General features: G+C 40.2%; 1 protein-coding gene across 2 annotated transcripts in view; it reads left to right on the forward strand.

The window, feature by feature from the left end:
* The window catches only part of ROCK1 (Rho associated coiled-coil containing protein kinase 1), a 92,689-nt gene extending 85,965 nt beyond the window's left edge, over positions 1-6,724 (forward strand). The window contains exon 33 of one of the 2 annotated variants that reach the window (XM_054189724.1): positions 5,218-6,724. In XM_054189724.1, coding sequence (XP_054045699.1) covers positions 5,218-5,221 — 4 coding nt within the window. In that variant the 3' untranslated portion in view covers positions 5,222-6,724. Of the gene's footprint in view, positions 1-3,291; positions 3,621-5,217 lie in introns of those variants that run through there. The other variant, XM_054189726.1, reaches the window with a different exon arrangement.
* The last annotated feature ends 5,274 nt before the right edge of the window (positions 6,725-11,998 follow it).

An 11,998-nucleotide genomic window follows, 5' to 3' on the forward strand; every position in this document is an offset into this window, starting at 1 on the left:
TGTTTATAAGTCTTACTTAATGTGAAATAATTCCACATTTATGACCGTTGAACTGCTGATCTCAATCTTTTCTCAAATCCTGAAGGAAGGAACAAACAGAATTCTCCAGCTATTGTGGTAAATAGATCAGTTCTTTGGATTTGGCAAGGCAGCGTAGAGATGGCAGTGCCTGGCCTGCCAATGCATGTGAGGGAGCTGGTTGCATTTTTTTCCTGTTTAAAGGCAAGACTCAGTAGATACAGCAGCAGTGGCATTTACCTGCAAGGATGATCTGCATAGTCAGTCATGGATTGACTCATCGAGCTTGCATAAGCTAGAAGTCTTCTGCACATGGGGCGTGTAATGAGAAACTTACAGATGCTCAGTCTGTTGTTATGCCACTTCTTTTGGTGTGAGGCAGATTAAGTATTAATTCCATTCTTTCTCCCTGCTTGATATTCCCTGTCTTCTCCTATCCCAGCAGTTGTTTTCGTAAGCTGTTTGTGACCCCTGCATTAACCAGGGCCAGATGTAAAATATGCTTTTTTAATGCTAGGTTACTGTAAGCTGATTTTTAACCTGCATTAGCTTCCTCTTACAGTATATGCGTTCCTTTTCCCCCAAAATAACCGATTGGGTTTACAGTATGAAGTGGAAAGTAGCGTCTGAGTAGGGAGAGTCTACCTAAATTGGCAGTGGTACCGAAATAAATGTCCTGCAAACATTCCTTGCATAAAATGCAATAAAAGCAAACTTTTGCATGTAAAGAGACACTGGGCATATCGTGAAACATCTTCCTGCAGAGAAGAGTAGGGAAAAAATCTGGAAGATAAAAGGGTGCTAATTTTCTTGTCCCCATAATTAACGCTAAAGCAGAAGTGATCATCCAAGATCCAAAAGCTTTTATAAAGCTTCGCAGCATTTCCAAACTTATTTTTCCTTCAGTCCTCAATTTTCCAAGATCTACTGAAAAATGTTAGACCCCTCCATAGGCTTTAGCCAGATCTTTTAAGACTTTTTGATATAAATTACACCCGCCGATTTTAAAGTATGCATAATTAATAGCTGTTGTTTAACATCATCTTCATTTACAACAGGACTATTGAAGAAGTACTGTTCTGTGGTTCAGAAAAATATGAAGTGCTTTTATATATCGTGATACATTTATTTGAACAATAATCAGGATTCTAGAAACTAGTTACTAAAGGCAGACCTTTTAAATAGGCAGATAACTATAATAGAAGTACTTAGAACTGGTTAAAGAACACTTTTACAGAGTAGTAAAATTTTTCAGTGAGTCTTGGACTACCTAAGACTGAAAGAAAAAGCACATTATCTGCTAATTAAAAGAATTAGGTGGAATGATTTTGATACTGAATGTCCATCCTACCATAAATTCTGGAAAAAACCAACAGAACTGAAAATGTAAAATTCATTAATACAGTTTTAAAAGAGTTTTTAAAATGTGACACTGAAATAATGCTAGTCAACATTCATTGCTTACAGAAAAAGGTGTCAAAGTAACTGAGAATCTTTTGAATGAGGTAGCATTCTTGGACAGTAAAAAAAAACAAACCACAAAACCAAAATAACCAACTCCCCCCAAAACAACCCAATGAGCCAATTGGTTTGGAAAGAATTATTTTAATACACCATTTACATCCATCTTTAAGCTGTATTAATTGGAATAATCTAAAGCAACACTTGGAAGATCATAGTCCTGATTGGATGTTTTAGAAATTATCCTCTGTTATTGAGTATACAGGTTCTTCCTTCCTCCCTGCCAAACCTTACCCTATGAGGAGTTGACTTTGTAAAGATAGGGCATACTCCTTTATTTCATGTTTAGATATTCAGAGTTGTAGGCTTGCTTTTCCAAAAGACTGTTTGAATTGTGCTCTGAGTATGCTTTCCTTTCCATTTGTCCTTGTGAGGTCCTCTGGAAGCTGTAATAACCAGATTTTTTTTAAGGTCTGTTTTCTGCTCTTCAGATGAGCTACACTGCAGTAACTGTAAATCTCATGCTAGAGTGTGAAGGGGGAATTTGCATGTGCACACACAGAATTAAAAAAAAAGGGGGGGGGGGAAGATTAAAAACCTACTATAGGCAGAACAGCTCTGGTATTCAGATATCTCATAGCGGTTAGCTTTTCGATAGATTTCTTTTTTTCAGCATGACTATGCGATCTCTCAGGTTTTTCATTTCAAGATCTTAACTTTTTTTCCAGACGTTTTAGAGCTAATTGGAAAAGCATAGAAGTTTTCATCCATGCGCTTTTATGGGAGCAGATCCATTTTCTTAAATCAGTTCATTGATTCTTTTTCACTCTGTCTTAGTAGAAATGCCGGTTTAGGGTTGCCTTTAGCAAGAACAAGTTTGTAGCTAATCTCTTACAGAATGAACAGATTTGGAACATATTTGAATCTTTACAGTAGCTCTTAAAGGAATGGGTCTGTTTGGGGAGATCAATTTCTGTTATTAATCTTATTGGCATTTGTCACATGAGAGTGTTAGAGAATCATAGAAATAAGCAAGTAGTGAGTGGGAACTTTGTTAAAAAACAAGAAACACCATCTTTAAAGCTCTTTCTTAAGATCCTAGAGATACAGTGAGCCTAATATCTCACCAGCACCAGAAGGAGGAGAGCTGCACGTTCCTGCGCTTTTATCTTGTGTCAGCTCATGCTTCACAGATTACCACAGTAAACTGATCTATTTTCCAGCAATGTTTTCACTAAAGAAAAGCCAAAAAACCTAAAGCAGAACAACAAAAAACCCGCAACCCTAACCCCACAAAAGAAAAGCATGTGGTTTTCTGTTGGGTTAGGAGTTGCAGTGGTTCATAGAAGAGTCCAGAAAGCACCAGATCTGTCTCAAAAATGGAAGGAGGAAGGGTGAAGATGGTTGGCTTGCACTTAAAAGTATCAGGTGGAATCAGCTTTTCAGAATACTGCAGCCTGACATTTTCTCCATCTGCTCTAGCGTACAACCTCTGTTCACACTTTTCTCCATGACCCAATGGGATCTTCCAGCTTCTTGGGAAGAAATAAAGCTCTTAAGCTTTTCTGTCAATTAAGAAGTTAATACCCGCATGGTATCTTTAACTTCTTGAATTTTCCTAACAGAGTGTGATGTGAATCAAACATTTATATTACTTTTCTAGACTGAGCCCAAATCCGTCAGTGAGTTTGATGACATAATTGATATTTGACCTTAGAAATCTTGCTTCTTAATGATGTTTCATATTGACATAGCTTCTTAGAACCTATAATTAATTTACAGCAAACTCCATTTTAACGCTGCGTATTGTAGGCACTGGGTATGGTGGAAGAAGCATATTGAGCATAAGCAATTTAGAGGGGCACAGTACTTGACCAGCAAGAGTGCTGGGTATGTGTGTGATGTCAGCCCGTCGTGCTGCACGGAGGTGTGTGCAGGAGGCAGGTGGGGAGCCCCCGCACCTTGCTGATGCACGAGGAGCTGCTTGGGTGGCTTTTGTGGCACGCTACATCCTCATCAGACAGATGTCACTGGCTTGACTGGAATGTAGTGGGGCTTGAGTGGCACCTGCAGAGCAATGCAAGCAAACAATGAAAAGATTCAGAGTTACACTGAGCAAATAAGCATCAGAAAAAGGTCAGATAGGAACTTCTCTTTCCAGCTGTGCTACTGTGGATGTTTTTGTGACTTTCTTAGACAAATGTGATGTTAATTGTGTCTATGAACTGGACAATCACTGCTGTCATATAGTGTGATGGCCAACCTGTGCCCTGATATAACTACATATTCCATCCTGTATGTTTAGAAAAATGAGGCATTGGATTTATTTTAGGAAAAATTCGCTTCTGATGTACAAGATGTTTAAATTCAGATTATTAAATAAATTTACAACGATCTTATATATTGAACACTTAGCTGGTCATTGCATAGTAGCTGAGCTAATGTGACAGCCTGTTGCTACTTAAGGGGGAGGATTTTCTCTCTGTCTTTTTTCCCTGCTCTTCTGTCATTGGATCCTGGGTAAGTGCTTGAAATGATCCAATTTGGACCCTTCCATGAAGATCCACAATTCAGTTTCCTCACTGTCAAAAAAATGTAGACTTATTTTGCTGAGCCTAGTGAGGGGAATCAGCCCACTGAGAAGGGCGGTGATTGCCAAAGCTGAGGACAGGTAGGTAGGAGAGTGCTCCCCTGGGGTCAGGAAGGTGAAGAAGTGGAGGAACAGCGAGCTCTTTTCCTTTCAGGAGGCAGCGAGTTGATAGATCAGCCTCTCTGAACTCAAGACACTGCACCCTGCAGTTCTCATCCTGACCTGTTTACCTAGATGTGGGAGTAAGAGAAGCAGTGATGATTTTTATGGGATATATGTGTATAGCTTTTACTAAGTATCTGAAAATTGTTCTCTTGTCAGACAGTATAGCAGAACTTGATCTCGGTGATGGAGTCCTACCATGTAAGCAGGCATTAACTATTTTCTCAAATGGATACAGATGTTAGCACATGCTTTAAGGCATTTTAGTCTTAAATCCACCTTTCTTTGCGGTTGGTTGGCAGCACTTCATTGACTTCATGGAGAGGTGTATCAGACCCATTAAAAGGAGCTTCACATATAAGTTCATCTTAAGTTCTTTTCCTCATTTTAATAATTTATCACTAGTAAATATGAATCAGAACTTCATGATGAACTTGCTAGCGTTTGCAGTACTGCTTCTAGATCTGAAATTGCACTTCATAGTTTATAGTGTGCTAATTTATACACATTGTATCAGCACAGTTGACAGTGTTTTGTTTTAATATATTTGGACTTGGGCACCTGATCAAATTAATGCATGTTCAAAAACAAACAAAACAAGCCTCCCGCGCATCAGATGAGCTCTGGCAACTGCATGTGCGTGCTCTTAGGCCTACAGAGAGCCTTTTCTTGTCCCGCAAGTGAAAGGGTCACCTTGCATTTGCCATGAATACACCCATGATTGTTTACTCTTACTCATTTACTTGTAAAGCTGCAGTAATATTATCATCTGTCTGATCTGTGTGTTCATGTAATGTTGTTAGAAATTAAGAACAGTTTGTGGATGATTGTTTAGGTATGATCTCAATATTGTACCATGTCAATGGAAAAAATATTTTGTTAACGTAAAATATTTTCTTCACTGAAGTGCTTGGCAAATGGGCACTAGTGTTATGAAGCTAATTTTTCTATTTGTTATTAATTGTCTGTTTTCTTCTTTGTTCCAGCTAACCACACGTACAGCGCTAAATGGAATCTCATGGGATGCGGTCTGAGAAACAGGGCTTTTTTTAACCACACAGAGCAGTGCAGATGGGCTGTTGTTCCTTTCAACATAACTATCACAGGCTTCAGGGTTAAGATTGCTATTACTGTCTCCTCCTTGCTTTGGCACAAAAGCACGCTGAGGGTGTTTAATTGCGGGTTTGCCTAAAGGTAGATTAGATTAATTATTACTATGTAATGCAAGTTAAAGCAAATAAAGCTTAGCTAGGTGTATAAAAAAAAAAAGGTGCTGCCTTTTTGGATTTTTAAAAAAAGCCTGTCAATCACGATGAAATGCAGCCAACTTTCTTCGTATCAGTGAAAGAAAAGGACTGTTTACCCTGTGAAGGGGATATTTATGTCAAGATGAGCATATGGAACAGAGAGAGGAGGAAGGTTTCTCAATGAGAAGGACTGCAATTGCTTTCAAGACTCAAAGTTGTGCTCTTGAAGACTGCAGAACTAGCTTAAAAATGAAGCCTTATCACTTGAACTTCAGTGCCTTCACTGCAGAGTTCTTAACAGCCTTAATGCTAACCACCCACTATGGAATGGATCAAAGTGTTAAATATTTTGCATTATGCTTTACAAAATACTGATTCAGCAGGTTTGTAAAGGGGGGAAAACAAGTAATTGCCTTTAATCTATGCATTTTTGCCAAGCCATACTGAATTATTTTACTATAGAGGCATTAGAAACTAACAGTAAAAAGAACCACCAAGTTTGGAAGCATATTTTGGGGTACATCATTTCTGTAACTGTATAGTGTATTGCCTTACAATTTTAAGTGATAACATACATTAAGTTAACAAACATTTAAGAAATATATGCACTGTTTGAAATGTAAATTATTCTTAGAACACTTTTACTGGGTTTTACGTTGCCTTTTAGTGCCTTAATTTGAGATAATTGTATTATTGCCATGTCAATAAATGTAGAAATCTAAAACTAAACAAAGGAAACCTCTAAAAAACTTGCATATCAGTGGTTTTTACTGAATTTTAATTGGTTGAAGTATTGTAGATGCTAGATGCATTTTCTAAATTAAGTACAATCTTTGAATGAGAATTCCTCTTACAAAGAAAGACTGATTCTGTTTTATAAGCCAAGAGATGTGTAGGCAATGCAAAAAAAAAAAGCATATAACACAAAAGCTCGGGGTAATTCAGGAATTTCAGTAAATGCTGTCAGACTCTTGCTTTGTAGCAGGAATACGTTCATGGTATGGGCAGTATGGTTTTATTTTATTTTATTTCTTAACCAAATACCTCCTCAGTAATTTATAATGGCTTTGCAGTTGTGTATTAAATTAAGAAGCACTGGAAAACTGATTCGTCCTTAGGACGATTTGCATGTTTCAAGTGGTATTGAAAGCCGCACTGATGGATATGTAATAATAAACATATCTGTTATTAATATGGTAATGACTCTGTGCTCATTTAATGAGAAATAAAGTAATTTATGGAAAGACCCTTTTGAAAATGACTGGCATGGTGTTTTCTCCTGATGGCATGGCAGCTTATAGATCTTTCTAAGCATTCAGACATTGCAACAGTTTCTAGTAAAAGGTGCATTTGCAATGTAAGGCCTAGGGGACTCTCAAACATTTTTTTTTTTACTATTCTACATGAATAAGTAAATACAATATTAAATAAATGTTTTTCATTCCCTTATTCTCATGGCCTGCTGTAGTAGCCTAATTCATATGTATTTTTCAGTCACCACCCTGAGCTTGACTTGTGATGGCTTAATCTTTCACGATGCAGGTTTGGAGCCCCGCTTATTTGGGGGGAGGGAATCCTGTTCAAAAGACAAAAAGCACTGGGGTGGTTTTTATTGGTGGTGGTTTTGGGGTTTGGTTTATTTTGGAACAGCGTGTGCACACCATGAAGTCAGGTGTCCATAAATCTCCCTGGGTAATCCTCCACGGCCTGCAGGACAATGGAGTAAGTAAGGACAAATTACATGTGAACGATTTTATGTCCTTAGAAGGTCACAGAGCTGGGAAGTATGGATAAATAGAAGTAGGTGATGTGGTAATTTCAGAACGTTCCTCTATGTTGAGCTTGCTGTATCAGAAATGTCAGCAGTTTTCAAAGCTGTGGCTGGAGCACACTACAGACTACCTTCCAGATCGCCAGTCACATTGACTGTTAGCTTGCAAAGCAATACAAGGGATAATTATGACTTGCTTTAATCTCCTATCGCACACGCCAAGGGGAAATAATACAGTAATATCATTAAATATATCTTACTTAAATATGTACATTATTATAGGAAATTTAGAGTAATAGAAAAGGCCTATGGTCAGGTCATTCTCCAGACCTAGATTAGGTTTTGGGTTGCTTTTCTGCTTTCCTTTACGTGTAACTGACTATGTCTACAGGCTCAAAAGCTCTTGCTTGGATAATTTCTTAATACAAAAAGTCATATCTTGTAGTTCTGTATTTTATGAATCTGAAAAATAGCATAAAATCTGTTATGAATAGATAATGACTAGTGGGAAGAGGGAAGGATTGTGGAAAAAACGGGTTTGCTCTACAGATTGGCACACACTATCATTTCCATGGCGTTTTAGCAATGCTGAAATTCTGCAATTCTTTTTAAATGCTGATTCTGCTTGGGAAAAGAGCAGCAGGCATAATGAAGTGTAAAATTACGTTGAGTTATATGTCTGGGATCAGTTGCAACTAAAATGCTGTAATAATAAAGTCTAGACATGCAAATTACAGTTTGTGTCTTCTGGTATACTGATGTTGGCACTTGTTTACTGTAAGCAAGGTGCTTATCTACAGGAATAGCTGTACTTTGCATAACATTCAGCCAAAGGTTTCTACTGTTAGGAAAAGTAATAGCTATGATCTCAACCATGCAAACAGATATTTCAGGGGAAAAAATAATCGTTATTGAATCTTTAACAAGCATCAGTTTTATTGTCCAGAAAAAAACATCAGTGTACTGCTATGTTTGCTACAGCTCCACTTTTTCTGGCTCTTGCCTTTTTATTTTGCTTAGCTTTTACCCTTGTCACTAATGATTACTTTTACAGGAATATTTTGCCTACACTCATCTAATACAGTGCCAGAGAATCATCGAGAGATGTGAATACGTAAACTAGGAAAAGCTAGCATAAATCAACCTGGCTTCATTCAGGTCAGTGAAGCTGTAGTTTTAGACAGTTTGAGAAATCGGGATGTCTGCGCTCTTATGTGATCAGTTTTTATTGATTTGCCTCCACTTTTTTCCATTTTTTTATTACTGTATTAGGTTGAAAGTTAATTAACATTGTTAGAATGCCAAAATCTGCTCTTTTCCATCTCCTCTTCAAGCCTCCCTATTATGGCCGAATGAAACAGGAAAAAAAAATGGTAAGAGTAGCTAACTGTAGCAAAACAGCCTGGGTAATAAGAACAGGATTCTGCCTCTCCCACAGGCGGATTTAGCAGCATCCACTGAGACTGTAGCCAGCAGCAAGTCAGGCATACTGCAGTTCCTGTGAAAGTGGGGGCAGCAGGTGCTCAGCTTCCCTCTGAGCTGGTGAAACTCCACTGGGAATGTTTTTATGTACTAGTTACCAACATGAAAGAAGCAAATAGAGTTTTGTTCTTTTCCCCCCAAGGTGTACGTTCATAGTCACCCAGAGTGTACAAAGTTTGAAAATGGCTGAAATGGAACAAGTATCACTGAAATGGGGGATAGCGTGTATGTTAGTTTAAATATCTCCTGGATTGCTAGGTTTTTATTTACCCTGCCATTACATTTTCACCTTATTAGGAGTCGCACCTTATCAACACTCCATTTTGTCATTGCTGTGAGACAGGGATGAAACGTAGCAGTGACTTCCAGGCTGGGAGTGCCTGGGCCATGCCATGCCCCGGGCCCCTAAATCAGCTCTAGGAGCCGCCACTGCTTAGGACAGCCACGGTGATCTCCCTTTGGGCCTTGCTCAGCCCTGCACGGTGCCAGGGGAAGTCCTACACGCCAGAGTTTTCTTCAAGGATCTTGTTTCTGTTCCTCATTTTCTGGGTGCTCATTTGGAGACAGTCGAAGTTTGCAGTGCAGGAAAGTGGAATGCTTACCTTTATCATGAAAAAGAACTTTTCTTTAAACATGTAAAGCATTGTAATGTATCAGGACACTGGAAAAACCAGTCCTAAAGCACTTAAAACTAGGATTACTTTGAGTTCAATATGCATGCCAATTATCTGGAAGACAGGAGTTAATAATGTGATTATATCCTACCTGTGCTGTGAATACACACTCATTAAAACATTTAAAGCCTGAAAATACATAGGAAGGTTCCAAAGAAAATTATGTTCCCCGTAGAAAATAAAATGTACGTTAATAAATGCACCTGTCAATATATTGTATAATTAATCTTCCCCTTTAAAGAAACGTAAATGCAGTATTTTAATTCCTGAGAAGACTGCTACCTTTGTTCTATTGAAGGCATCACAGAGGTGCCTCAAGCATGCCTTGCAAAGGGGCTTGCCTCACTTCCCCACGCCTTTCATTGTGTTGCAGCACCTGCTTGTACCGTCTGAGGGTACACCTACAACTTGTGCTCCTCAGAACAGAGCCACAGGAGATTTCATAGAGTAAAAGCCTTTTGTAAACAGATCTGGACTTGCTCTGAGCCATTAATAAATCCTGCTGGGCCTGTTGGCCTGCACACAGTATTGTGCTAACGACATAGCCACAGCTTTTGGATCCAAGCTGGCTTGCACCTGGCCAGCTCAGGATGGGAAGCAGCCCTGCTCAGGTGGCCCAGCAAAAGGCCACAGAGACACAGCTGGGGCAGGCAGTTCTGCTGTCCCTATGTCCCTGCAACCCAGCCCAGGGTTCCCTCAGGACTTGCCTGCACTAAGAAAAAAAGACGCATTTAATAATGTTCAACCAATCTTTCACAATTTTAATGTAGTCAGGGTGATCTGTACTTCATATTTACACATCAGGTTACACTCTTTGTCTCTGTACTCCTCATATCAGCGTGTGTAAGATTCAAGGAAACCAGCATCTGTCTATTGATCCTCTCCTAAAGGAAAAAGGCCCAAAGCTGTTACGGCAGAGAGAGGCCTATGCATACGCAGAGGAAAGAAGAGCAAGGTTGTGGTTCTTCATCTGGAGGTCCGGAAGAATTTTTCTGCAGACACAAACCCTGATTCTTCTCTTTCGGCACAGCACCCTCTAGTGCCTTTGCCAAACCCTGGAAGTGAACAGTCTGTGATAACCCTAGACCCTGTCTTCGAAGGATTACTCTAAAGGGGAGAATGTATTCAGTGCAGCTTCAGATTGCAGAGCGTTCAATTTTCATTTAGGAGCCATAGATAAATGGCTTCAATACAGGTCACTGTCGATATTAAGAACAAATGGCTAGACAGAAAATACCCTGCACTTAAGATTCATGGGCGGACAGCCGGGATCTGCGCTCACTTGAATAGCTGGTCTGCAGGACCTCACCCTAGAATTAAAGCTTTTCCAGAAAACTCCTTTAAGCAAGTCAAAGTAACAGAAGATTCATCACCCTTGCTGGTGAACTTAACATGGCTTACATCGTCTTAGTAATTGGAAACTGCATCTCAATTCAAGATCCAGCTTAATTCCAGCATACTACCCATTGTAGTGTTTCTGTGAAATGTAATCCTTGTTCCCCAAAACTTCCTTTTCATTCTAGGGGCCTATACTGGACAATAAAATCAAACTGAAAAGACTGAAATATGTCAGCCTTCCTTACTTTCAAGCCCTGGATTATTTTATGGCTATTTTTTATATCCTTCTTTGACTGTTTGGAATTAAATATCACATTTGGTGAGCAGCACATTTATCAAGGAAATATCCTACTTCTTTGGGTATCACTTCTACCGCAAAAGCAGGGACAGAAGTGCAAAAGCAGACAACGAAACAGTGGCAGGAGCTCTTACAGCTGCAGCTGGCAGGGGGGCTGGTAAAGGTAGGAGTGTTGGGTTTCTACAGGTGGTAGCTAGGAGGGGTCTGAGGAAGGGATGTTTCTTTCTGGCATTCTCTTCCTTTTTATATATTTAAGCACTGCTTTAGTTTCTTTAATCATAACCTAATACCAAGAGCTTCTGCAGAAGCAGTTGTGACTCATGTCTCCATGCCTACTGCTGTTGGTATCTTTAAAACTGCTTTTATTGTCCTGAAGGCTCTCGGACATCGCTATTACAGCCGTTTTTCAGCACTCCTTATCTGTTATCTATCACAGAGTCTTAAAAAGTGTAATTGCTGGTAGATTAGTCATCCCCTCTCCCCTTAAGAAAGTTCTGTTGACAATTTTATCTCTTACCCTACATTTTCCTATAACCCAAACGTATTTCATCTACAACAGCCTTTTCTTTTTCCTTTACCCCCTCATCTTCGTGCAGCCACAGCCCCGTGGCACACCACACCGCCCACAAGCCCACCTCAGCCCTCCACCACGCCGCCCCCCACACTGCTATTCCCTGCCCCTTGCACCTACGGCGGTTTCCGCCCGCGGAGGGGACCAGGCTCTTTCCAAGCTCCGACAAACTACCGTTGTCCGTGGGCACCCTACGGCCGCAGCCGTCCCTCTTCTCCGGTCCGAGAGGCAGCGCCTCCCTCCTGCAGCCGGGCGCCCTGCCCTACCTCAGAGCCGGCCGTTACTCTGCCGACCGGCCGTTAACAGCCGCGCCGCGCGAGCGCCCCCCTCCCGTGCACCGGCGGCGGCCGCCGCCCCGCCCTTCCGGCGCTGCGCGCGCAGCCTGC

Source organism: Rissa tridactyla, chromosome 2 (genome assembly GCF_028500815.1).
Source record: "Rissa tridactyla isolate bRisTri1 chromosome 2, bRisTri1.patW.cur.20221130, whole genome shotgun sequence".
Taxonomy (NCBI): Eukaryota; Metazoa; Chordata; class Aves; order Charadriiformes; family Laridae; genus Rissa; species Rissa tridactyla.